This window comes from Accipiter gentilis, chromosome 32 (assembly GCF_929443795.1).
Source record: "Accipiter gentilis chromosome 32, bAccGen1.1, whole genome shotgun sequence".
Classification (NCBI taxonomy): Eukaryota; Metazoa; Chordata; class Aves; order Accipitriformes; family Accipitridae; genus Astur; species Astur gentilis.
In genome coordinates this window covers 10,851,568-10,877,870 of record NC_064911.1, presented here as the reverse complement: position 1 = coordinate 10,877,870, position 26,303 = coordinate 10,851,568, and the positions used below count along the sequence as shown (strand labels likewise).

At 45.2% G+C, this 26,303-nt stretch overlaps 1 protein-coding gene across 4 annotated transcripts; it reads right to left on the bottom strand.

Annotated features, from left to right (window-relative positions):
* Window positions 1-555: 555 nt before the first annotated feature.
* Window positions 556-24,508, bottom strand: NDP (norrin cystine knot growth factor NDP). 4 transcript variants are annotated; one of them, XR_007510284.1, is made up of 4 exons: window positions 23,304-23,549; window positions 12,506-12,860; window positions 4,361-4,660; window positions 556-645 (listed from the first exon to the last, which is right to left on the bottom strand). XR_007510284.1 is itself a non-coding variant. In XM_049835008.1 (3 exons), the coding sequence occupies exons 2-3, from the start codon at window positions 12,677-12,679 to the stop codon at window positions 4,433-4,435; spliced, it is 402 nt and encodes a 133-aa protein (XP_049690965.1). In that variant the 5' UTR covers window positions 12,680-12,860; window positions 24,374-24,508; the 3' UTR covers window positions 3,711-4,432. The 4 variants fall into 4 exon arrangements, 3 of the variants coding, with proteins under 3 accessions (XP_049690965.1, XP_049690964.1, XP_049690966.1); XM_049835008.1 differs by lacking the exons at window positions 556-645; window positions 23,304-23,549 and adding an exon at window positions 24,374-24,508 and having other exon boundaries at window positions 3,711-4,660; XM_049835007.1 differs by lacking the exon at window positions 556-645 and having other exon boundaries at window positions 3,711-4,660.
* Window positions 24,509-26,303: the final 1,795 nt, after the last annotated feature.

The following is a 26,303-nucleotide window of genomic DNA, read 5'->3' as shown; positions in this document are numbered from 1 at the left end:
TGCACCATGGATGTCAGAGAACTTCACCTCTGTGATTGCCATGAGCACCGTGGCAGTAGCTTACAAAAGCCCTAATAAAGGCCACTGGGAGACAGCCAGGCTCGGGGTCCCTTCTTTGGTAGAAGTTCTCTGAGCTCAGAGGGCAAGGTGAGGTAAGGAAAGTCAGTGGGGACATCTCCAAGGAAGCAGTGAATTCTTCAGTTTAATGATTCATATAAAGCTTGAACCAGCAAACCGGTTTTGTATCTATCCAGCTTTAAGCGCTTAACAGACCCACTGATGCTGGGAGCAGAATAATTAAAATTTGCTAGGTCGTGGGCTCTTTTATTCTGGCGAATCGCAGATTATTTCCGATAAGCAGAAAATGCAGTGGCATTACAAGGCTTTTCTTACAAGCAAAGGGTACCAGCAAAGGTCTGGTGTTTCCCTCTGGTCTCCATGAGTACAGTCAATCCAGCTGAAACCTACCACCACCACTGCTGGGATGGCTGGCTTTCAAAAGTAAGCCAAGCTGGACTCAGAAACTTAATCAAAAGAAAAGAGGGCATAGGGTGGTGACAGTCAAAAGTCTGTAACACATCTCATCTTGAGCAAACCACAGGACGATCACAGCTGAGCCAGCCTTCCTGTGAGGGCAGACAGTGCCTGAAGGGTGAGGAGAAAAAAGGACAAAGCCTTCTCATTTGAGTTCCAGCGAGAGGATGCTTTAGCAAAGAAAAAGCCCCATAACGTTATCTGCACAACTAGACATTGCCCTCCCTGTTGTTAAATTTAAGAAGTGCTTACACGGTAGTCTGACTTGAAAAACAGAGCTTAAGTATCCAGAGTGGTGTCAGGCTAAGAAATCAGGAAGCCATTTCATCTCCAAGCACCATTTATACTCTTTCTCGCCATGAGCCATACCCTGTAGTTTTTACCTGAAGCCTCATTTTCTTTTGCTTAATACGCCTCCTGAATTTTAACATGGGTAGCACTTGTGTGCTTCGTTCAGCACTTAGTTGCCTAAAATACAGATTAAAAAGTATCAAAGTATGGATTCATAAGCGACTTTGGGGCATTTGGTTCTCAAGAATAGCTCCTCCTTTTCTTAAATGTTAATATGAAGATTGCCTGACAAAGCCAAAAGGAGAATTTGAAAGTTTGATTCATTGCTTAATATCCAGTTCTAGCTATTTACAAGTATGTTTTGTCTTGTCACTCCTAATTTCTGTTATATTCCTTCCATGCATTTATTTGACTCAACAGTTAAATTAGATAATGTTGAATTCACCTCAACATTTATGCCTGGCAACAGCCTTTGCGGTCACAAGGCGATGATTTCATTAGAGGAACCAAGCAAAAGTGGAAGGAATGTGGGGTGTGAGAGGGAAAAAAAAAGCTTTTGTTGAAACACAAATATTTTCTGTGAGACCAATTGGAGCAATTATAGCTCTGGCACTGTGATAGTGAGGGGATGTGGGAATAAATACCAGCCAAGATTTTCTCTCACTATAACTATTCTCTTTTTTTCTAAATTGGCTCAGGCATGGTCTCTGCTCAAACCCCTCCTCTTTCCTTACCAGAGGACCGTTATCGGGGCCACACTTCTCTGCCACATCCTGTGGCAGGGGCACCACAAATCGTTACCCGAATTTCATGTCACAGCCCCCGCTATCCCATTTTGCACCAGCAAAGGAGGCCAGTGGCAGCACAACCCAGGGGGAAGGTGGTGCTGGATATAGCAGTTACCCTTCAAACATTCCCTGTTCCTTAGATAACTGCATAGCACGGCTTGTGCGCAGCAGTCTCTATACCCACGCTCAGAGGTCACGCATATTTTGCAGTATAGTTATTTGGTTATCAAAGGTATAGCTGATGTTTCGGATAAGGACTGGGATTTTCTATATATAATTAACAGTAGGGGGTGGTGCTTTTTTCGATAATGGGATTTTTAGATGCTGGAGGTTGAAAGAGAGTGGAAAAGAGATGCACATATGATCTTTCATATAAAGTAGTCTGCTGATAATGCCCAGCTCCCGCTCCCTTCGCTCACCCTTTGATGTTCAGACCATGCATCAGATGTGAATGGAATGACTGACAGTGCTGAAACAACGCATAGTGTCTAATGAGCTCACTGGGGCTCATCACTCCCGGTTTTGACATTTTAATTTGAGCCCCTCAGCTTCTAACAGTTTGATTCACCCTTTTGTTTGCCCACAGCCTTGTGTTGTTGAAAACTGGCCATCTCCAAGTCATCTCCAGAAGACAGAGACAGTCCTTCCCATGTATCACAAACCTCTCTAACTGGCATCTGCAGGTGTACCTGTCCCCCACCGCTTTCCAGTACTGACTGCCATCCTGCTCCAGGATTTGCCTTGCAAGGCCAGTGTCTGCCACCTGCCTGCCTTCACATCCCATACATCTTTGCCATAAGGAGGCAGCGGCAAAGGAATTTGGCTTTGCCTGAGCAGCCACAGTAACTCCTGTGTAGACCACAGGACAACTGCCCTCCCTGGCAGACCTTGGGAATCCCCCGCAACGTCAGTGTGCATCCTTGAGCTGCTGCGTATGGCATTTGCTGCAGACTGACTGGATGGTGCTGAACAGATGGACCAAATGCTGGGCTTGGATAGGACCTCTCCGCTTCACCATGGGGCCCTGCCAGACATTGCTGTGCAGGCAAGCTGCTCCAGCACGTCCCAGAGAGTAACTGGGACCACTCACACAGGTGCTACTGAGGGGTAGAAAGTGCACTGACTCTGAATCCTTACACAGCAAAGATGCTCTGAACATCTTCATGACTTCTATCAAAAAAATGGGTTAGACAGGTTTATGTGAACATCACAGACATATTGCTGACTGACTCGATATAATGCCATTTAAGCAGATAGGAACTGTAATATGAGATAAGAACTGTTACGTTGTTTTCTTGCAGTCACGAGAGACTATGACTGAGCCTTCCTAAAACATGCTGTTAATGGAGGAGGGACAGAGTTTCTCTGCAAATACCAAATACCATTCCGAAAACTTGGGATCCTTTGTTATTTTGAGATCCTCTCACCCTATCAATCACTGCAATTCATTCAGCTCCTTGAGGCATTTCTTTCTGCAATGGTCCTACAGGGGAAAGCAGCTCATGACCTCACTTGCTTCTTACAGAGAAGTGCTAGCTCCCCTTGCTCTGCAGGGCCCCACAGCTCTGATGCCCTGGCTGTGGGACAGCTTCACCCATGGGTGAGGTCTGGGCTTGCACTAACCCCACCACAGCATCCTACATCCTTGTGTGTGCACAAAGAACGCTTGGGCACACGGACCAGCCAAGAGCTGTGCCATTCCCCGAGCAGCTGCTAGGCTGGATGGTGGGTCAACTAGGACCCCAGGTAGCCGATTGTCAGGTAAATCAAAACACAGCCTTTGTGGTCGAGTGGATAACGCTAGGACTTAGACTCTGCCTTAAACTTCCTATGGGCACATCAGCGTGATTCCCCTGTGTTAAGGACTGCCTGTCTTTAAAAGGCAAAATGCTACTCACTCAATGGCCTAAGAGCTATAGATGAAAATAAATCCTAGGTATGGTCATTACTTTGGTGGCTCTGGCTCTGTACATCAGCAGGTCTACCCAAGTTAAGAAAAGACTCCATTTAGTAAGTGTCATTTTAATCTTTGATTAGTTTTTAGCATTTGAATAATGGCTTTTGTGACAGCTGTGGTATGTCACATTTCCAGGCTTTTAGAGGGGAATAATGAGTCTCATGACCTTTCACTTCTCAAGAGTCACTCAGCCACTGAACTCTGATGCCGCACGCTGCAAATAATCATTTCAGCTGGCTAGGGCTGGGTAATCCCAGCATGACATTTCATATCCAGTTCAATTTTCAATGATTTATTTGTAATTTCTGCTAAACCACAGTTAAAGTCATCCAGCGCTTGGCTGCTAGATCAGTAACAGATAACCCTTGCCAACAACACAGTTTGTTTTGAAGGCCAATATAACTAGGAGACTGAGAATAAATTGATAGGTTAAGAGGTTGTATGTGGGAACTGATGCCCATCCTCTGTCCGAACGCCAACTTCCAGAGCGCAGTGCTGTCATCGGCTGACCTTCCTCTCTTTTCCCCTGCTGCCCTTGGCCTAAAGTAAAAGCACCTTTCTGTAGTCGGAGCTGAGCCTGAGAAAGAAGAAACTCACAAAAATATCCTTTCAGAAAAACAGAAAGGCTTCTTAAGAACAAGTCCTCGTGCTTTTGCCTTTGCCACAGCATACACTTCGGTACCGGCGCCATCCAGGGCCCCAGGATATTTTACACTTTAGCTCTCAGATCCGATCCAGCCTGGTTAGTCCTGTCCTCGCTACAATCGTGTGCTGGGAGCGTCAGCCTCACCTTGGGTTACTTCTTGGGAGCCTTCCCCAACAGCAGCATCCCAGTCCCCTCTCTGCTGCGGCAGGTACATCCCTAGGAGTTGCACTCCTCGCAATGGCAGGAGAGGATGTAGCGGTAGGTGGCAGTGAGCCGCATCCCCCCCGAGCATCGCAACCGCATGGCCTTCAGCTTGGAGGTCTGGGGCCGGCAGCAATGGCAGGTGGAGCGGAAAGGTTGCTTCAGGACGGTGCTGAAAGAAACCATGGGCTCCGAGCGCGACGTCTGGCTGCAGCGCCCTTCGCAGCGAGCCAGCAGCACCATCTGCGAAGGAAAAGAGACGGGTTAGGAAACTTGCCCCGGTGGCTGCCAGCGCACAGCTAACACCAGCAGATGGGTACCTCCTTCCAGTCTGGCTCGTCTTTCTTCACTTACTGCATCTCCCTACGTTGGTGAGAGCACCCAGCCCCACACAGGGCATTCCCCGTGAGCTGTGTCTGAGAGAGCGGAGGAGAAAACATGGGCAGGAGGAAAAGCAAGGCTCCATCTGGAGTCCCAGGCACCAACACTAATAAGGACTTCAGGCCCTGGTTTTCTGAAAGCTGACTTTGGGGCTCCAAATGATCCCAGCCAGCCCTGCTTTCCAGGCACGGTGACTGCAACTGTGGCTTGCTGACCCCAGATTTGTGGCAGCTGAGCCCTTAAAACATCTGCCAGACTGATACTTTGGTTGGATATTTTCCAGTGTTTTGAGTGTATATACTAGTGATCAGCAGAACTGGTCCTTGGGGCCAGTGAATGTCTCAAATACTTAGATATATAAACATATAAAGTAGAAATATAAAGAAGATGCTTAGTTTATTGCTTCTAATGAAGTAAGTTTCTAGCTCCCTCCTTTTACAAAGATCACCTTGAGTATGTATTTGCAATTACATGTGTGTATATATATATAACTGCATCAGTTGTATCTGTATAAAATGCACTGCATAGCATAAGACAGTAAAAACGTAAACAAGATTAACTTGTTGCCAAACATGAGGGTTCACTAGTGAGATTTTCCAAAAGCACTGCAGGCTCCATGGTTCTTCTCCTGAGTTCACTGACTGAGCTGTGACCAGAACAAGGTAACTTGCACAACAGAAGGCACTAAGGAAGGAAAGCCCGTGGGGAGTCACTCACTTCTCTTCCGAACACCCCTTGTTGAGCAGAGGAGATGGATAGAGTCTACTAAGCTCTACATAAAACATGGAAAGGATCTTCTAAAGCTCAGGAAATTGTGTGGTCAGAAACAGCTGTTACCGCCTTGATAATGGTTAAGTGTTGGACAAGTTTGAACAAGTTCTTATACCTACGTGGGGAATGAAATATTAAGTCCATATCAGCTGATTCTGCTTAACCAACACAAATTTCAAAATCAACTCACTGTATTATCCAAACAAGGTCAAAATGTGACAGAGATGAGAAAGTAGGCAGTAAACCGATTCTAAGTCTATCCTATAACCAAGGAAGGAAATTACATTTTAACCATGCTGCACATATCTCATGTTTTTTCCAGACAATCTAAAAGGATAACTATGGATGTGACAGCAAATATTTTACAAAGTTAAACCTTTTTGAGCTTCTTTTACTACACATGCTCAACTGGCTGCAAATCTTCAAGTCTTGCAAGCAGGTATGTCAAATCTTAGTTTTTTTCTTTAGTCAGAGTCATAAGGAAAGATGAGAGAGAAAGAGAGAGAGGATATTCCTGGTATCAAGTAGGAAATACCAGCACTGTCTGTGTCTACGGGAAAGGCACTGGTCATCCATTGTACAGTGCTTAAAAATTACTCTTCCAGGAGTACTTGCATGCTAAATGGTTTGCTTGGAAATGTATTAATATATTAATGACTACAATTCTAGTCAACACAGACAGATCACAAGGAAGATGTCTTCATGAGCTGATGATCTGGGATTGGTACCATCTCGTTTCTTGGTTTAATTAAGAGATCACGTTTTGTTGCTTTCCAAAAAATTTGCCATCCTTCATGATTTGTAGCATAAATTTATGGTCCCCTTCCTGTGACATTCATAAGCAAAGTTGCTTCAGCTGTTAGTAGTAATATGGTGAGAAGGAAATTTCAGTGTACTGTTGAGCCACACCCCGGCTTTAGAAGTATCAGGTGTATCAAGCTCCTTAATACCAATTTCTTTAGTGTATATGAGAACAAGGAAAGGGACAATCATTACAGTGCTAGCACCCCATTACTGATAGATAAAAGTCCACTTTTGTCCCCTTGGTAAACAAAACTCACTTCCCATAGTGGCAGGCAGGCAGCTGGTAAAGACCTACACAGGTATCCAATCCTGCCTGTATTGCAAAGGAAAGACAGCAGATTGGGACATTTAAAACAGTTAGTTCCCTTCCCAGCATCTTGACAGCTCTTGTTAGGTCCTCCACTTTGACCAGTTCACTGCACAGCGTGCGCTCTCTGTCACAGGCTATTCCCAAACGTTGGGCTGAAGAGGAGGGTGAAGAGCAATCCAACGGCAGCTGGCAACTGCTTGAAGGTTACAAAGACAACAGAACCAAACTCTCCTCAGGAGTGGCAAAGGGGGATGTGCAATGTCCACAAGTGCTTTTGGGGAGGTTCAGAGGACCTCCAGAGTCCCTTTCAACCAACATTTCTCTGATTCTGTGATTTCAGCCCAAATATGGCAGCACGGGTTGCTATATGATGGAGGTGACTTCTGATGGTTGATGCTTCTGGAGCTGGAACAGTTAGTCACTTCTGGTACTGTTATTCTAAGGACTTTTTATGGCACAGATCTGCTCCTGTGTCTGCAGGTACTTTCGGAAATGCCAGGAAAAAAAAATAAACCCCTGAGGAATAGGATTAAGGACTACAGAAGAGTTGCAGTAATGTAATTATAGGGTAGAATTATCTGATGTGCCAATATCTGTGTCTCAATACATTTCTTATAAACAGCAAGCTTTCTAATGCAGAATCAGTCGATATTTCTTCAATGTGCAACTGCATTTATAATTGATTAGCAAGCCTTGTCTTTAAAAGCATGTTTTAGTCTGTGGAGACTCTAATTTTAATCTCAAATTTTGCTAGCTACTTAGTTTTTAGTAAGAGTATGGTCAGTATTCATATCATGTAAAAGTACACAGTGTTGGTTTTATGCCCTGGTTTTAGATGAGAGTGTAAATTTTACAAATGGCACAGGACCACAGGTATCAAGTCAACCTTGTAGGATAAAAAAAAAATTCAGATTTCCCGTTTTGATAGCTTTCTAAATTTCTGGGCTAACCTGAAGTCCTCAGCAAAATTCAACCTCTTCCTCCTCCTCATAAATCCAGAAGAGGACCAGTGGATTTTGGCAGGTGTGCAAATGAGCTGGAAATAGCATGTACTTTCAAAGCTTTGCTTTGCCATTTAGTCAATCGCACCAGCTGCCTATTGCATCGTATACTATAGCGCAATAGAGATTATCACCTAAATAATTAGTAATGCTATGATGGCATAGCACAGTAATACAGTGGGTGTATATATAGTAAAAATGTGTGGGTATTTTATAACCTGATACGCATGCCTCTTGGCTCCCCTCATCCCCCGCACAAGTGAGCTTCTGCATGTCACCTTCCGATGCTGGATCCAGAAGCACAGCGTGCTACAACGTGGGAACCGCAGGGTCCTCGTGTATGAGCAGCTACGGAAGAATAGGTTTTCTTACTTAAAGTCAGCAGTCATATAGGTATCTGGTAGGCCACAAAAGAGAGCAACCTGAATCTGAGGCAATATTTGACTCCGATCATTCAAACCGTATTCTGGAAAGTCAGAAGTTGTGAACTGGTTTGCTCCTAATGGTGTTTGTAGTCCTCTTTTCCACTCTCTTCAGCAACAAACTGAGGCCCGAAAGCAGATGGGCTGAGATGCATGAGAACAGACTTCCACACAGTATCCGTGGTCTGGCTGCAAGCAGGCATTACTGAAAATCTCCTGTGCTACCTTATGAGTAAATGTCTGCAAATATTTGCTAAACCTTTCTTCATCTGGCCGATGTCTCTCTGGGCTGGATTCTTTAGTGCGAGGCTGTCAGTGGTAGCACACTTCTGGCACATCTGGAGGAAGCACTTGTGACAGCCAGTACTGTAATTTAGGAGACTCTGGTTGCAGCGGCCAGGCGATCCAGCACATCGGTGAAGACCGGTGGGTCTCCGGGACAGAGGTCAGGCAGAATCCAATAGGGTCAGGAAAGGCAATACCTCATGAGCTGATACAAACATTTCCTTGAAGTCAAAGGAAAACACTGTTTTTCAGGAGCAAATGACCTTCCCCCATCCCTCTTTTGTGTCTCTTTTATACACTCTTTTACTATAATGGACTATGTTTCCAAAGGCTTTGGAAACCTGTTTTCAACATCTGCCTGAGGTCACAAGCAAGAGGGATTTTAATGATTAAATTATATTCAGTGGATGTTTCCAAATGTAACAAAACTACTTCCCATGTGGGTACAATTGGCAGCCTCCACAGAGAAGCACGGTGGACATAATCCTTTTTTAACCAAGACGGACAGCAAACATAATACGTCTTGCAATTTCTGAAACCATTTTTAACTTCTGTAATTCTATGCTGCACTAGAAGGGAAAATATACAGAGTGAAAAAGGATGGCTCAATGGAACCAATATATCACGCCAAAAAATGGCAAAGTCTCTGTTTGACATCAATTGTCAGTCCAAGCTTCACAATGGAAACTCGGTGGAAACAAGAGGTACCACAATTCCCACAGCTACTCCCGCAGAACCTTCCTTTTTTTGACTTGTTTATATTTTATCACAATATATATAAGGAACAGACATTGCATCTAATTTTCATTAGCAAGCCTAATATTGGCCTGTGTTTATATATTATATCCAGAACAGAAGCCATATGTCTACCAGGATGATTCAGATCCCTGAGACCTTAAAAAAAAAAAAAAAAAAAAAAAAAAAAAAAGAGCTTGATTTAACAAACAGAAAGAATGTCAAAATTATTTCACTTTGTATGGAAACTGTTTTCATTTTCCACTTCATGAGAAAGTCCATACAGCTTGCAATATTGTTAAAAAAACTGTTCTTGAAACCGTTGTGGAATTTGGGAAGCCAAGGGATGTGATAATATTTTCAAACATGATTTCCATTAAAGGCTTGATTTAAAAAAAGTCACTGACATTTTTGCAGTCAGAGTTACAAATGTTTATGTCAACAGCTTTTTTCTCAAAGCTCAGTTTTGAAATAATATGGTTTTCATTACAATGCATTCTGTGTTCTCATTTCCATCAGTCCCGCTTCTAAAGGCCTGATTGCTTTCCTCTGTCATTAAGGATGCTAAGAAATTGAGTTGCTGGTGGGTTTCCTTCCCTCCCTCCCTTCCTCCCTCTCTTCCTTCCTTCCATCTTTCCTCCCTTCTTTCCTTCCTTCCTTCTTTCCTTCCTTCCTTCCTTCCTTCTTTCCTTCCTTCATTCCTTCCTTCCTCTTGTTCTTTCTTCAGAAAAATAACCCTCTATCTGATGTCTGTGGCAGCCAGGGTTTTAAGAAAAACCCAGAGGATGGTGATGGCGATGGTGGAGCGAGGAAGGCAGCCACACGGTGAAAGGGCATCGTTGAGGTGTGCAGGAGCATGCCGGACCCACCGGCACATCCCAGCCATCGGGCAACAAACCTGCAGAGTCCTGGACAGGCACAGTAGCAGCTCCCCATCACGTGGACCAAGGAGCAGCCCCCCACCTAATACAATTATCCGAAAAGCCTCCACCAGGAGAGCCAGATGAGAAGCAAAAGTCCTTGGGCTGTGTAGGAAGCAATGCCCTCAGCATGGAAGAAAATCATGGCCGGAGGGGAGGCACGGGCTGACTGCAGGGCAGGCAGGAGGGTTTGGAGCTGCGGAACTGGGAGCGCTGGGGCAGCAGCCTCGGGACCAGTGCCCGGCTGGCCCAGGGACAGGAGAGCTTGGCTGCAGCAGTGGCCGCTGGAGAGCTGGTGGCGATGCGGGGCCAAGCGGAGGCAAAGATGGGCTGTGGGAACCTGCTACAGCCAAGGAATGGGGATGGGTGGGCGATGGCCTGGGTGAGAGGAGAGACCGGGATAGAGCAGTCTTCTGGCCCCGGGGCCAGGGAAGCCCCATCCTTCATGCTCCAGGATGGATTTGCCTCAGGGGCTGGGCTGGGACCTGTTGTGTTTATCCTCTTGTGGCTGAGGCAGCGTGCCCAGGTCAGCTGTAATCTGCATTTCTCACTGCCGTAGTGAAGTTGCTGCTTGTTACTCATTTACTCTTCTGCGTGTAGAGGGGCACAGGGGGATCCTGCCCAAAGCTGGAGACCCAAGGGCCTCTGGGGGCTACCTACCATCTTGCCAAAGTTACATACGACAGCTCCTCCTGCTCTCTGGCACAGCACGGAGCTGAGAGAGAGGGCCAGCTGGGTGAGGCATCATCCATACTGGACTATACTGGACCATCGCGGTAGCTATGGCTTCTCTGGTCTAATAGATGATCTGAAGCGCCTTGAGAGAGGAGGGCTGCTAGCACCCACATACCAGTGAGTAAAACCCACCCACACTACCAGCATACCTACACTTTTCACCTTTGCCTCTCGCTGGAGTCAACAGCAATAAAATCAATACTGCACAAACAGATGCATCTCTGCAGTTTGTATGTTAATGCTGGATGTTTCCCAGATGGTGGGAAGGTGTAGTCTAGGCTAAAAGCAAACCAGAAGATCTCTGCTGAATCACAAGCAATGCATGATTTTACTGTTTGAACTCAGAAGCAGTAGGGCAAAACTCTCCGATCTCCCACTTCTGTGGATCAGGTGTGGTTACGCAAAGCTGCGCAGACAGCGCTGCTGTGAGACCAGTGTAAGGCAGCCCAAAATGGGGCTTTCCCCTGTGCCCAATTTCGAGGTCATCAGCCTGTCTCTGGCGAGCAGGCACAGGGCAAGCCCCGCTGAAGGTGCACAGCCAAGGCAGCACCCGTCCTGGTGCACAGGAGGAGCGCAGAGCACCGAGCAGGTCTTATTTTCTGTTGACGCTTCTCTCTGTGCTTTATTTTAAATTTTATGGCCCGCTGCTACCTGTGATATTACCTCACCCCTGCGCTGATTATGGAAAGCAAATAACTCATTTTGCACACAAAGGCATCCGGGGGTCTCCGCAGCCAGCGCTGCATCCATCTGAACTGTGTGGGTCCTCTCTCCTCAAAAATGCTCCCAGGATCTCCGCTGCTGGGGTTTGCCATCAGGCAACGCCACAGGCAGCCCTCTTGTCCTAAACCCCGTCATATACCTGCCTCCCATCGCTCTTTTACCAACACAGGGCTGGCAAAACTGTTGGTGCTGACAGCTGTTCCTTTTCATTAATCCAGGGATGTGGATGCATAAGGCAAAGCCACCTTCCGCGGGACAGAGGGATGGTCCAAGTGGAGACTGTCTATCGGAATATGAGTCGGGTTAACTCAGCCAGAACAAATTAGGACAAGACAAAAGGGACCAGCAAGGATCTTCCCATTGTTTCTCCCCACAGTGAAATAAATGACTGTAGGCTACGTGCGCAGGCTGCTAAACCATTTTGGCACAAATTTTTTTAGGCTTGAAATCTCAAATGAAAGGCAAACTTGTATTTTCTTCTGCTCCTAAGCCCTACAGTAAACATCCAATTGTCATTCTGCATGAAAACAAAGGCCTTGAAACTAAATGGGGGAAAAAATTAGCAATGTTTTGCACTACCATTTTACATCTTGATTCTTTATCTCAGTACTTCACCTTGAAAGTTGTAAATTTACATACTCCGGATTAAAGACTCACTTGAAGGAGGGGATGACTGGGATGATCTAAACTTCCAAACTAGCCCATCTCCTTGGCACTGGCGGCTGAGACCTCAATGTGCTCCTTTGAATCTTACAATTTATGGCATGTTAGCTTTACCATCACGGTGCGTTCCTCCTTTTGAAAAGGTGAAAATAGAGTCAAGAGCCTTTTTCTCCAGTCCCAGTTCTGATGTACACACTCAGATGTCTCTACATCTGTATGTCTCTGCAGCCAGATTTTGGTAGTAAAGAATTTGTGCAGAGAAAATCACCCAAAATGGCTCATTTTAACAACTCCACCGACACAGCACCCTGCTGCAAGGGGGTGAGGGAAGTCCTTACCTTTGAGCTACACTTGTAGAGGGGGTGGCTGATGGAGTCGACATAGTGATGCCTCATACAGCGGCTGGGGTCGGAGTCGATCATGAAGGAACTGTCTGTTTTACTGTCCGCGTCTCCCATCATCGCCAGGAGCGAGAGCATGGAAATCGAAGCTGCAAGTACATGATTTCCCATTGTCGAGGAACTTCTCACTGATAACAGCAGAGGGAGGTAGAGTATTAAAAAAACTCCAAATACTGGCAGCCAGTTCCTTTCCAGGATGGTGAAAAGTCTGGTTTAAGTCTCTTAGCTGTCATTCTTCTTCTCGAGTTAGAGTTTGCTGAGATTGTAATCCGTCAAAGAATCTCCTGCGTAGCTGGAATAAAAACAATATAAATCACAATCCTGACCAAAAAGACCTCTGGAGGAAAACAGACATAAATAATATTAAGGTACACAGGATTTTTGCTAGCCAAAATATACGCTCTGAGTGAGCATCATTCCCACCATAGGTAGAGTATATGGCATTAGGAAGGAGATGTCAAGGCCTTATTACTTTAAGCATTGCTCTATCATTTTACTGGGGAGAACCTTTTGACTTTTAACATCACAAGTGTTACGATGCCAATCTTTTTCACTTGTCGACCTCCCTAATGGGTTCCCCTCAAAACTGGTGATTAGTAGCAGATCAGAGATTTCTGCAAATTGAAAGGACTGTGTATCCACTCAAAGCGTCGAAGTAGGGCGGGGGCAAAGCTAGGCTGCCTCCTGCATTACAGATGGGAATTTCTGACCTAGGTAGCACATGGAAAGTCTGGAGGCAGGTTGACCCCTGGCTCTAGGGGCTGTGTGTTGGTCTCCTGCAGTTGCTGTGCTGCAGGGACAAGGGGTAACCCCTGGCTGGAGGGATGCTGAGGGTCTGAGCCCAGGCATGAGCAAAGCTGTCCCCCAGGAAGCTTGCTGAGCACCGACCTGCACTGCATGGAGGACTACCCAGCTCTCTGGCTGCCCTGCCCTCCTGAGTACCAAACTCACATGCACACAGGTGTTTACTTGCTTACTTGTCAGGCTGCACTTGCTCAGTGTTAGTCTCTTACCCATTAATTAAAGAGAAGCATCTGAAAAATACATTTCCATAGCATGCGAGTACATCCCAGCTATCGACTGGGGAAAAAAAAATACATGCAGGTGGAGTCATGTGGATATCCACCCAGGCACCCGGATTGCCGGTGCATGTTGGAGACCAGGAGATCCCCCAGAAAACAGGTGCAGGACAGCCCCTGAAACGCTGCCTGGAGCTCTGTGTCGGTGGGGAAAGGAGGGCATCTACCTCAGCTGCTTCATCACAGCCCCTTGATCCTTCTCACAAAGCCCGCAGTCTCAAGCGGGTGATTTAATTTTGCTTTTACTACAAACAGCTATAACTTGAAAGAGCTGTGAATTATCCATCTAAATACAACCTGACGAAGCAAAGGATAGTCATAAGTAAAGTTAAAAGCGCAAGGACTTTCTGAAGAAACTTGTGATAAAACAGTTCCCTGGTCACACAGAAATACTCCCCCAGAGGCTCTTGCCTATTTAAAGAGCTGATGTGTGCCTTTATTGCCTTATACAAGCCTCTTTCAAAACTGTTTACTGGTTTGCTGGTGATACTCTAAACCGACTGATACTCATCTCCCAAACAGCCTGAAATTACGAGGCCTCCCCACCAGAGTGCTTGATGATTTGTGTATTGCTTTATAGCTTGCTCAAACACTTTGGTGAGAGGAGTGCATAGCAGTGAGAAACACTTCCAGAGTTCATCCAAGTTGGGAGTCGGGACTTCTCAGGCTGAAGTGACATACACGGTCTCATGCTGGGAAGAAATGTAATTAGGGATGCTCTGTGTATTAGACATTTTTTAAAGCCTTTTTTGGGTTTCAAGCTATTGTCCATGTGCCTAAGTAGGAAAGAAAAAATGATGTGACTGTAGATTTAAAAGACTTTTTTTTTTTTTCATGGAGTCTGACCTATGACCTAGTATATTCTCCTGCAGCAAATGTTTTTTGGTGGATATGGCATTAAAAAGATACTATGCCTTTGCAGTATAAGGAGCTTAAACAGCACTAACCACTGAGGATCTCAGATACATTTATGCACAGTCTCATTCATGTCAATAAATATCCCTCCAAACATTTTAGCAGGGTAAGAGAGAAATCTCTCCGTCATGGGAGCTGGGACAGACTCCTTCCCAGAAGTGAACTGCACTACTCTAGTTCATGCAGATGATGCCCAAGGATTAGCTAACAGGAGGACTGATGGACTTTTTTTTTTTTTTTTTTATTTAACCTTTTACCTACATTCCAATTCTTCTTTATAAAGAGGCTGACCAAAACACGCTGCTTGGCAAAGTCTCTTTCCAACATAGTTAATCAGTATTACACACCCAGTAATTCGCTTTCTGTCCAAATAAGTTTACTTGATATTGGACGGTCTCATCTCATGTAATAGTACATCCAGGGATCCCCATTTCCCACTCTCTCTATCCCACTGTCAATTTTGTGCTTCTATATCTTTCTGTGTTTTTGATCAGTATGATTTAATACAGTGAGAGAAATCTGGAGTCCTGGCTCTGTTTTCAAAGGCTTATCTCTCTAGTTTTCTTCAGGAAATAATTGGATGACATAGAGTCTGCCTCACGAAAACACTCTGAGAAAGCTGGAAAGAAGCAAGGAAAAATGTGAGAAAAGGAAGACGTCAGTACCTTCTTCAGGATAAGCACAGCACAATACAAAAAGTATTAACACTTTCACAATCTTTTAAAATTGCCCTGATACTTCCCTGGCAAAGAAATGTAGCAGGTTTGGTAACAAAACTTTGAAAGAAGAAAAAAGTATGGTTATCACATATTTGTTAGTAAAAAGAGAGACCACGGATGTAAATGTGACCCATCTTTTGTGAAAAAAATTGTGTACAGTTGTTGATAGACATACTGGCAAAACGAGTGTGTAGGTATCGGAAGCAGCACTGCAGACAACACCAGCCTATATGCACATGCCAGTATCTCCTGACATACCTATGTGAAGTATACACATACATTTTTCAAGTACATATGCCATATATAATTGAGATATATGGAAAAAAGTCTCACAGGGACATTTAAACATATAGAAGTTAGTGTGTAGATTTTTGATTGTGTAAAAAGGTGTAAATATTTTCACTCAGGTACATCACTGTGATGAAGTATGTTGACATGACATTTTCCATCTCCAGCTGATATTATGCAATGGCATTTCACTTTAAATTAGAATTCTTCTTCTTTTTTTTTTTTTTAAGGTTATATTCTTTTTGAAATGCTGTCTGAAATTATAAAATCCTAGACAGTACATGACATCAGGAGTGACATATGTAGTTTCCAGTCTATCCTTCTGTCCAAAACCAGAAGCAAGTACACCTGTAATCATTAATCATTATAGCTGTACTTATGATGGCATTTTGTTTCATTTGGAAAATACACTTTTTCTACCAAAATCAACAATTTCACACAGATTTTTTTTTTCTTTTATTTAGATCTGTTTTTTTCCTCAGTTTCTTTTCATGTGAAAAACTGTGGTAAACAGCTCATCTGCCAAGCTAACAAAAAGGAAGCTAAAATGCTTCCTCTTTACAGCATCCTGTAAAGAAAAAAGATGCAAAAGTGACTTCATATTCTCAGGCTGAAAATTAGCTACAAAAATATTTTGGTCTAACAGTGGATGAATATCACTACTTCCCATTTTTTCAGAATTCACTGATATGGGTATTACATGTTGTTAGCAATAGGCTTATAGTGCCCTTTCCATATAACTAGTTTTCAGGAATTCATAGAGACATAACATGCTAAAAGCTGTTACAGCTGTTACCTAAAACTGCTACAGCTGTTACCTAAAAACTGCAGGGAAAAAATAGAAGACATCCCTGAGAAAGACCATATGAACATAGAATCCAAGGCTGTATTGCACATGGACATAGGGGCAGAGTTAGGGTTATTTTTCCAACTTTATGTTGCTATTAACTGCTTTTTGAATGCTAAAATAAAGACCTTTTTTATCATAGTCTTAATATCATTTAGAGAGTGGTGAAGGTTTTGTTTTGCTTTAAGGACAGAAGAAAATTCCATCATCTGGAATTATTTAGCCAGTCACTTTGTGAGAACGTAAACAGAAATTCCCTTTTTGCTATGTAGCTTGGAAAAAAATAAGGAGCCGAGCAATTCTCCAAAGGTCTATTGGATCTGCACCACTTTTACCCTGGAAGGTAGGAAGGGAGCAATGGAAAAGCTCATTTATGGTGTACTTCTACTAAGCTGTTCCCTGCTCCTGAGCCTCCTGAATTAGGCATGCACGTATGTTCAGCTTGGCCTTCATTTGCTGTGCATTTTCCATTTTTGAGACTCCTACTGAATGGTGAGGGTACAATTCAAGTCACTCAATGCCTTTTATGTTTTGGAGGCTGCCAAAATCCCGTTGGAGCAGCAGTGTGTATATATAACTAAGCCTGGCCTTGCATGCTGTGCATATTCAGTAAACACAATTACTTGGATCCTACCATGCGGTTCCCTCATTCTGAATTTGTTATGTAAACAGAAAAGTTACGAGACTACTCAGCTTCTCCAGACTCCAGCCCCCAAAAAAGCGTCACTAACTATATACATGTATATATGTCCGTGTGTGTGCATAGCTCGCCGCTGCTGTTCTGACAAAAAAGCCACAAAGATCTTTATGAGACCAAAACGGATTTCTCAAGAACTTCATCTAGCCTGGAAAAGTTTAGGCCAGAAAGATGAGGATTTGGGGGGTTTGCGCTCCAAGATTCGGACCGGAGTGGAAACGACTGTTAGGCAAACTACACCAGGGTTACACCAGGGTTTGTTCTGCAGGGATAAACTCCCCACTGCCGTGAGACAGGCCATGAAAGGGGCTGGGGACGGAAGGCAAGGAGGAGCAATCTGCGCTGGACACAACCTCCAGTCCCCCAGCCCTGGGCACGGGGCAGCGCTGCCGTGTCCCCGCTGCTGCCGCCTGACCACCACGCAGGCACGGCCCACGCAACCCACCGCAGGCATTTCTGAAGAACAGATCCGTGCTTGCAGGGAACGTGGGGAAGGAACCGTTGTTTCTGCTCCTGCAATGAGTTGCCAAGGTCTCGGCTGGCGGGCCCCTGTGTACAGAGCTGCCCCACGCTCGACCACAGCTCCCGGGTGCCAGCGGCAGCCGGAATGCCCTTTTGCCAAGGCTACCCTCGTGAAGGGGTACCCTTCTCCTCAAGCCATGTGCTGTTCTGCATGTCCGCAGCTCAAGTCCTCCTCCGAGGCCACGTTTCCTCCGGGACATTATACCCCCGTGGAGTGGTTCTCCAGCCCTGCGACCACGTAGCGCGGCCCGGTCTGCTCCCACACCTCCTCCAGCCTCCACAGCACTCAGATGGCTTCCAGACCACACAACTACCCGCACCGTGCTCGGGAACTGCCTGGGAAGCGCTGTGTGCTGTGGGACAAAATCGTACGAGTGACCATCTGAGCAATTTAAGAGAACGGTTTGTCTAGTAGGAGAGATGACCCAAGATGCTGTGCCTTGTCCTGCTTTCTGTTGAATCAACTCAAAAGCTTTATCAGCTCCAGTGTATGTTTTAGCTCTGTGACTAAATGTAATTGTCCTCTCATCAAGTTATTTTACTGTGGCCATTTCTGTTCCAGCAGTAAAGTAGCTGGCCTCCTGTATATGCTATCAAAATCCTTGCTCCGCTCTGCAGCCGCCTTTCAAAACACCTGACAAAGTCACCGAGCGGCCGTCTGGCAGCCGGGAAGCAGCAGGTGAACACAGGGAACTCCAGTTGTTGGTGAAATGCCTCCGTGCAGCATACGAACAGGTTTCTTCCCCTCCCGAGACAGGGCAAATACCAAACTAAATATTTTGAGTGAGATCCTTACAGGTCTAAATAAGTGGAATGCTTTCCTGAGGCCTCGTTGTGCCAAATGAGCATTTGCCCTGCTGACATCCAGCTGTGCTGAAGCTTGTCCCCTTGGACACCAAGGGGAACGTTCTCGCCCATCGCAGGGGAGCTCCATCCACCCGTCACCCAGCAGGTTGCAGGGCAGCGCGCGCCTGCAAGGAGGGTACACGGATTTCACGCGCTCCTGGCCAGAGCTGGCGGGCAAGAGGAGAAGGGAAGGAAAAAGGCAGCAGGAAGGAAGACAGGCTCGGAAGAAGGGACTTAAGCCTCTTCATCTGGGTGTCCGCAGGAGGGAAGCACATCTTCTGGTCCTACTGAGGTTGCGCTCTCCTACCGCCTGCCAGCCAGCAACTGCAGAGCATTGTCCCGTAAAAACCAAGAAGATAAAACGGACGCTACCTGTGAGCAGTCAAAAATGTCAAATGCACTGGTGGTCGTCGAGAGAAACTCCTGCGCATCGTTTTCTGCTGTGAGGCTTCGCTAAGTCTTTTAATATTTCAGGAGATGAATGCCTGTGACTGTAAGCAGACTGAAAAAAATAGGAAGACCACGGTGTTTGAAGCGTAAGAAACAACATCGTAATTGCTGCAAATATAATGGAAGAACGCAGTGCTGCAAGCACCGCTGGGAGCATCAGCATGCCTGGGATGAGGACGCATGGGACTGGTTCCCTGGGCTTTGATGGGGCGGCTTGTGTAAGGCCCCCATAAGTGTTCACGCGGCGGGGACCCGGTGCACGAGGTGGAACAAATTAAGCTGAACAGCACTTGAGCTGGCTGAGCTCCCCTCTCCTTTTGAAGTTTCCAAGACTATTTCTAGTCCTTCAGGTAGCTGGGAGAGGGGGAGCTAACAGTGCCTTCCTGCTAGGCGGTTGAAATAACAAACTCTAGTGGGTACTGCAAGCTGGCGCCCTGCCAGCAGACAGGCACAGGCCAACATGGAGAAAAGGTTTTTAATACATTCACAAAGAATAACTACTGGTGGACAAAAGAGCGCTTGTATTTTTATTCTTTCCTTTTCCTGCTTCCAGGAAACTTTAAATAGATTGATTAGGGGCATGTATGGGATCTCTCTCTAATGAGCTAGTAGAGCCATTTAATGGTGAGGTGATGCCAGCCTTGGATTCTTTCTTTGTTCTTGTGTCTCACTGAATATCAGAGTAGTCATGGTCTTGAGTGTGGGACAGGAATTGAGAGGAATACAGTTTTCCACTTGCTCATCCAGAGGGTGCTGGATGGGATCACTGCTCAGTGAAGCACCAGGCGCAGAGCTGAGCTGTCTAAGTAAGTTTGCCCATCCCTCTCAGGAGGCAAACCAGCAAGGGTGGCTGCTGGCTACAGTGCAAATATTCCCAGCCAAGCATTAGCTATAGGATTTGCTTCAGTAATTACCTTTACTTTAGTCTTATGACCCAACATGAGGCAAAATTACTCTTGGCCAAATTACAAGTTGCTGAGAGGTCTAGGGCATTCAGGCATGTGTCCTCTACCTGTTGGAGTGTGTTACGAGCAGGTGGGCAGTTTTTGTTCTCTTTTACATATTTTCTAGAGAACTCAAAGGACTGGAGTTAACAACAGATGCAGGAACAGGAATGGGTTCCGTATTCTTTAATACTAAGCAAAGACATCCCTGCCACTGGGACCAGCAGTGAGTGCTATGCATGCTGGAGATAGCACATGATTGTAGGACATGTTCCCTCTTTTCTGACCCTCGGGGCAGAATCCTCTCTTCTTTTATACACAGGCAAAATTCAGACCACCATCCATATATCTCGGCCTCTGATAATTAGGGAACCCAAATATTTGGCTCATGGTAACAATTTTATGTCTTCTAACAAGGGGAACAGCATTCCCCTAGGTCCCACTCTCTTTGAGCCGTGCTGCTATGACAGTAATGCGATTGTCACTGCCATGGTATGCTTAACCTTTGCCAAACCAGAGCTGAGGCATTAACTCAGATCCTCAACTCACATGTCTTAAAGGGCAACATAACCTGTGCTGCCTCCGCACCGCCAGACCGACACAGTTTGCAGCTCAGTAATAATAAGCATGTAAATGTGACAAGTGTAAGCCGTAACAATGATTGATGCAAATAGAAGAATAACAAAGAGAAGCTGAAAAATAGTGATGCGGTGGAATTTCTAGGGCTGGTGTCTCCATGGCACCAGCAGCCCAATACCCTGACACCAGAAGAAAGGCTACACTTGTCTGTGGTAGAAAGGATCTCCGTGCCACGCAACGAAATTCCAGCAAACAGGACAAGGACTGATGGTGTCTGGAAGTGGTAGTGCCACTGCTACCCGGATAATAGTCTGAATTAGATTATGTGAAAAAAGGAGGAATATATAGACAGCCAGCTGCTCAAAGGCTTACTACAACCTTGCTTTTATTGTTCTGCTAAGTTAGAGGTGGGGCATCAGAGGGATTCCTAACATACCACTACTGAGAAATTTTAATATGTTCCACACTGACACATATAAAAAGGAAATAACAGCTGATCATAGTCAGTGGAGACTGCAGCATCTCTTCATACACATGCACAGAAGCATGGGCAAAGTGGGGTGCTCTTGGCCAAGGAGACTCAGGCACCCGAGCTACCCTGACCCAGCTAAACCTTTCTGCTGCCATTGAGCTGAGTTTCAGCAAAAAGGACTGTCAAGTGGGAAGCAAGACAGCAGAAAATAGGTGATCTGGGCATGGCTACTCACCCCATCCCAAGATACCAGGACGTGGAGAAGAGCAGGGGAGCTGAGAGGCTGCACATTTAACACTGATGAAAAGAAACACATGTTTACACAACCGACAATGATCCGGTGGAACAAGATATCACAGAGGGCAAAAGTTTAGCTGGGCTCAGCAAAAGGACTTGTTATGTATGGGAGGGTTACAGTTGTGAGGGTTTTATTTTTAAAGAGTTTTTGGAAGGGTTATAAACTCTCAGGACTCAGAGTTCAGTTGATGGGGTTAGGGAAAAATCCTTTGCCACAGCAAGTTACCCCGTAGCTGCTGGCCACGGGGTCTCTATGTCTTTCTTTGATGTGGCCGCTTCCAGCCACGCTCAAGAGGTGGATTACTCAAATAACATGGGACTGTGGCATGGTCTCATGTAGCAAAACTTTTCTCAAACTCATGGAGACAAGCCTATCCTCATACTCAGCAGGACATGAGAGGCAGAGGAATTTGTAGTATTTGTAATACAACTATCTAATATTTATAATTGTAATTACAATTATAGTATGGGGGGGGGGGAGGAAAAAAAAAAGGACTTTTTTCTTTTTCTTCTTTCAGTTAAACAAATAATCCAGACTTGTTACAAAAACAGATGTCTCAGTGGCTTCATGCAAGCTTTGCACCATAGATAGTCAACTGCCTTCAAGGTCCAAGAACAACCCTGAGCGCTTCCTAGTGCATCTGAGAGCAGACAAGCCAGGAAGGGGACAGTCAGCCCCAGGGCAAATGGGGAATGAAGCCAACTCCAGGAGGATTCCCTGTCAAAGGAGTCACTGCAGGCGTCAATGCCAGTCCCCAGGTTGGTGGCTTGCTTCCTTCCCACCTGGGCAAAAGAGATTGCAATCCTGGCCACTCAAGCAAGCAAGAACATATAGATGCTATCACAAGCCTTGATAGCACGTGAGGGATTGTTTCAGTGGGGCAGATGGCTTTTGCGGAGATCAGCCATGCGTAGGTAGCTACCTGGGGTGTTGCTACTGCAAACTGGACACAAGACTGTCCGTAACAAGTATCTTGCTCTGCAAGGGGGAATCATCAGCGTACATGCATCTGATCAAAACCAGGCACTGCACAAAGCCAGGAAACCTATATGGGATACCTTCAGGTAGAGATCTGAGCTTGTAACTAGAGTAATCAGCAGCAGCCCCTAATTATATCCCTCCACTAAATCAAACTGCATTTTATTTTGTAAGCTTGAAACATCTTTTTGTTCCACATTTGCTTTTAACTGGAAAATCTTAAAGCATCTTCTTATAATACCAGTATTGCAAATGCGATTTCATTATTCCAGCAAGAGCATGCCAATGTATATATGTCACATTGGGAACCCCTGATTCAAGCTGGTAAGTAATTACTCACCGAATAGTTCTATTTAGGTGGACGGAATTATTCATAGGTATAACTGCTCACAGATATGAGTAAGGTCCCACAGCCCGAGCAAAAGTGACCACTGTTAGTAACTCAAAAGAAAGAAAAAAATAGAGGTTCTAAAATGTAGATGTTCTTTTGAGGAGGGACAAATAACAAGGCTGTGATTATTACATCCACATTTACTGACACCACCAGGCAGCTGGGTTGCTTCTATTAGAAAATAACTGCAATGAGGAACTGATTCGGAGTGACTTTGTCCCCACTGTTAGTTTTAAATAATCATTTGGCTGTCCTTTTCCAATATGCAGAGTTCTCACCCCTCAGCCACTGGGACAGTTACAAAGCTTTAGGGACTGTTAGTAACATTTAGCATATAGGAAACATTTTTTCATCTTCAAAGAGCTGCAGAAACCTTAACAAGTTCCTTGCCATGCCATCTGTCCCAGGCAGAAACAGGTAAGGTGTGTTATGGGGGAGGCTATGGGAGAAATTTAAATGAACTTAAGGAGTAGGATAAGAAATCTGCCTGACAGTCCCACAAGAGTCAGTTCACACACACCATCTTGCAAATTCAGATTTGCCACAAGAAAATTACCCCCGCAACACACACTCTATGTGAGCCTGCTTTACTGACACTACGGTGGTCAGCAAACGTAGTACTGACATTGCCCTTCACATGGTTCACCTTTTTACCCTGTTTTTGCTGCTGGACCCATTCATTTGAAGTTTTATAGGATGAATTCACTCACCTGAATCCTAGCAGGGAGACGGGGCTTTCTTCCTCAGCCGGGCTCGCTCGGGGCAGTGTCCGTTCCCGTGCCTCGCAGTCACGCTACACGGACACTTTATCACCAGGCTCATAACAGTGAAACTCTTCTTTTGTCCCAAAGACACAGAGAACAGTCATGCTCGTGCCTCTGACGCTGATACACAGCGAAATGATCTGCCAGCAAACGAGGAGAGCCTCCCTCTCTCCTTCGGCAGGCAGTCTGGGGTCCTGCAGCATCCTCCCGTGTCAGCTACTGACTGCACAGCCACGCTGCATTACGTGTTGCGCTGACGGGGTCAGCTACCTACTAAATATACCCCTCGGCGTTACAGCAAAGGCAAACATCGTGGCTTTTCTCACAGGTTTCAGCCAATCGAGAGTGTATATTAAATCTGTCCTAATCCATAACCAGTGCTGTCCAGTCCATAGTAAAGCTTCCCAGAAGTTTGGATAAATAATAACGTGCAAATTAAGAGTGCTCCTGCGAAGCATGACACACAAAGCTAGAAATAAATATTGCCTGTTGTTTCAAATTATTCTGAGCACTCTGGCAGATGACTGGCAAGAGAACAGCATGCATAAGTAGTGATAAAAGTAAACAGTCCATCTTTAAACTAGCAGGCTTGCCTGTGCTCATAGAGCCCTATTGTAATGGGACAAAGAGGGTGCTGGCGATACCGACGCTCTCTCGACGAATTCGGGCCAGAGTCCAGCACGTCCATTCACTCCAAAGCCATACAGCTAGGACAAACGCAGAGCTGCATGAGCTCGGCATGCCCACAAGAATAGACGTTTAACCAAGTTGCTCAGAAGTACGCTGGGCTACCTGTTTGACTGCGTGCAGGCATCCTTCGGACAGGAGATATAGTTAAAGATCCAAGGATAAGAAGGAGACACAGGTACTAGAACTGTTTCAATTCCACATGAACACATTTCAATTAAAAAAATGGTACAAGGAGAAGATGTGTTTGTCAGATAAAGAGGTTAAGCGCTCAGTTTAAGTCCATGTAATACTCAAAATCTGGAGGAATCTCTTATTTGTCTGCTTACCTTTGGAAAACGCACTGCTCCTTCCTTCCCTCAAACTCTTCAGAGAGCTAAAAAGAGGTCCTGTTACTTCCAAATGCTTTTGTTCTTCTGTCCCTCTGTCACATGGCTTGCCTTTTATATTTGCAACACACAAAAGTTAGGGCTGTTGTTTAAGAGAGAGAGGGAGAGGGGGGGGGGGGAGAGAGAGAGAGAGGGAATGTCAAATGGAAAAGTGCCATTGCAGTCATATATCAATCAGGGCAGCGGCAGCAGCAGCTCACTGGCAAATGGGAATTCCACAGAAATGTGAAGCTCTTGTTATCTGAGAAATCACAAAACACCACCAGCCAAGCTCCTCTCTGCAGGGACTTATTATTATTGGCAAGCCAGGAAATAGAAGGAAATGTAGGCTCTTTTTTTTTTGTTGTTGTTATTGTTTCGGATCTGGAGATACGTACACTGTGGCATATGTAAGCCAGTGGAATACAAATCCTGAATCAGATTCCTTCCTAAACAAATGCACTGTGTGCAAGATAAAGCAAACCACTGAGAAGCAAGGTAACAGACCTAAGTGAGGAATCTGAAAGTAACGATTTTAAAAATTTGATATCAGTTTGCACTTGGAAAATATCCATATAAAAACTACCTTTTCCCTGGATTACTCATTAATCTCCTTCTTTCTGACAGGTTTTTCTTAGAATTTTTTTAACTGCGATTATCTCATATATCCTTAATTCAAGCTGCGCTGCTTCACTACAATTGGTCACCCAAATCATCTGACATTCCCTGGCTCTCCAGTTGGGTAAGCAGACAAGCATTTTCTGTATAAATACTTGTCTGCAAATCTGCAATTCCAATGCTTCAGATAACCTGCCCCGAAATTCTGAAGTTTCTCTCAGATAAACTCAGAAGTTTGCTCACAGAAGCAAACATTGTCTTTCTGCTTTACCCACCTTCCTGTGAAGAATGCCAAGTTTGAAAACAGTTATCCTTTAAACCTTTTATATAAATATTGTGGGCTTATGCAAAAAAATTCATTCCCTAAGAGGCTGAAGGCAGACTCCATCCACTGGAAAACCCCACTTAGAACGCACCAAACCCTCCTCCCTGCTTCCACGGAGGAGCGCATTTCACTTTCCTTTGGAGTGCCCCCTAGTTGTCCTGCGGCGTTACGGGAAGCACAGACCTTAGCTGGTTAATTAAAAAATAGGCGACATAGCTGGCCATTCACAAGCTGGATCTGTTCAGAGGCACTGGCCAGCAGATGGACGGGGTCCTGTGTCAATTGTGTTTGAACTCTAAAGGAAAGTTGGTATTTGATGGATGAAGTTATTAGCTAAATGTCTTATGTGGTATAAGATCAAAGAACAGATGGAAATTATGCCTTAAAAATAGAATAATCTAAAAGGGGAATGGCTTGTAGATGAGTAAGCATCATGGAAACAATAAAGGAGACATTCTTTGGCTTGCTTTGCTGTAGAGCCAGGTTTGGCTGGTGGGATAAACAAATGATCCATTTAGGACCGAGATTCTCAGGATGTGAGTTTTGCTGCACATTTTTTCTCTCATACTCAGTGTTTACATTGTTTTGCCTTTTAAGTCAACCCCGGGTTTCTCTCACCAACCGTATGCATATCAGCTCTCTGCCTCCCTCGCAGATGCCACCGCGGTCACCCAGGATGGATGACGGCAGAGCTCACCAGCATCTTTGCTTCACTGCAGCTGCAGGATGAAATGTCACCGATGCTCTGTGCACACACTTACCTTAAACAGACAGACTACACATAGCAATCTTTTTTAATTTAGCCAACACCCTCTTTTAAAATCAAGCCTACTGGCCCTTTGGTCATTATGCTCCTGGGTTGTGTCTCTTTTTCCATGGGTGAGAAAGTGGCTCACATAATCCAGTTGCTTGCATTAAGGACCTGCCATGTGCAAGACAAAAGCCTGG

Bases quoted from the DNA above. Each gene is read 5' to 3' on its own strand.
- NDP (XM_049835008.1), bottom strand. From the start codon at position 12,679: ATGGGAAATCATGTACTTGCAGCTTCGATTTCCATGCTCTCGCTCCTG. The intron at 4,661-12,505 runs GTAAGGACTTCC...TTTCCTTCGCAG, and splicing joins TCTACAAGTGTAGCTCAAAG to ATGGTGCTGCTGGCTCGCTG.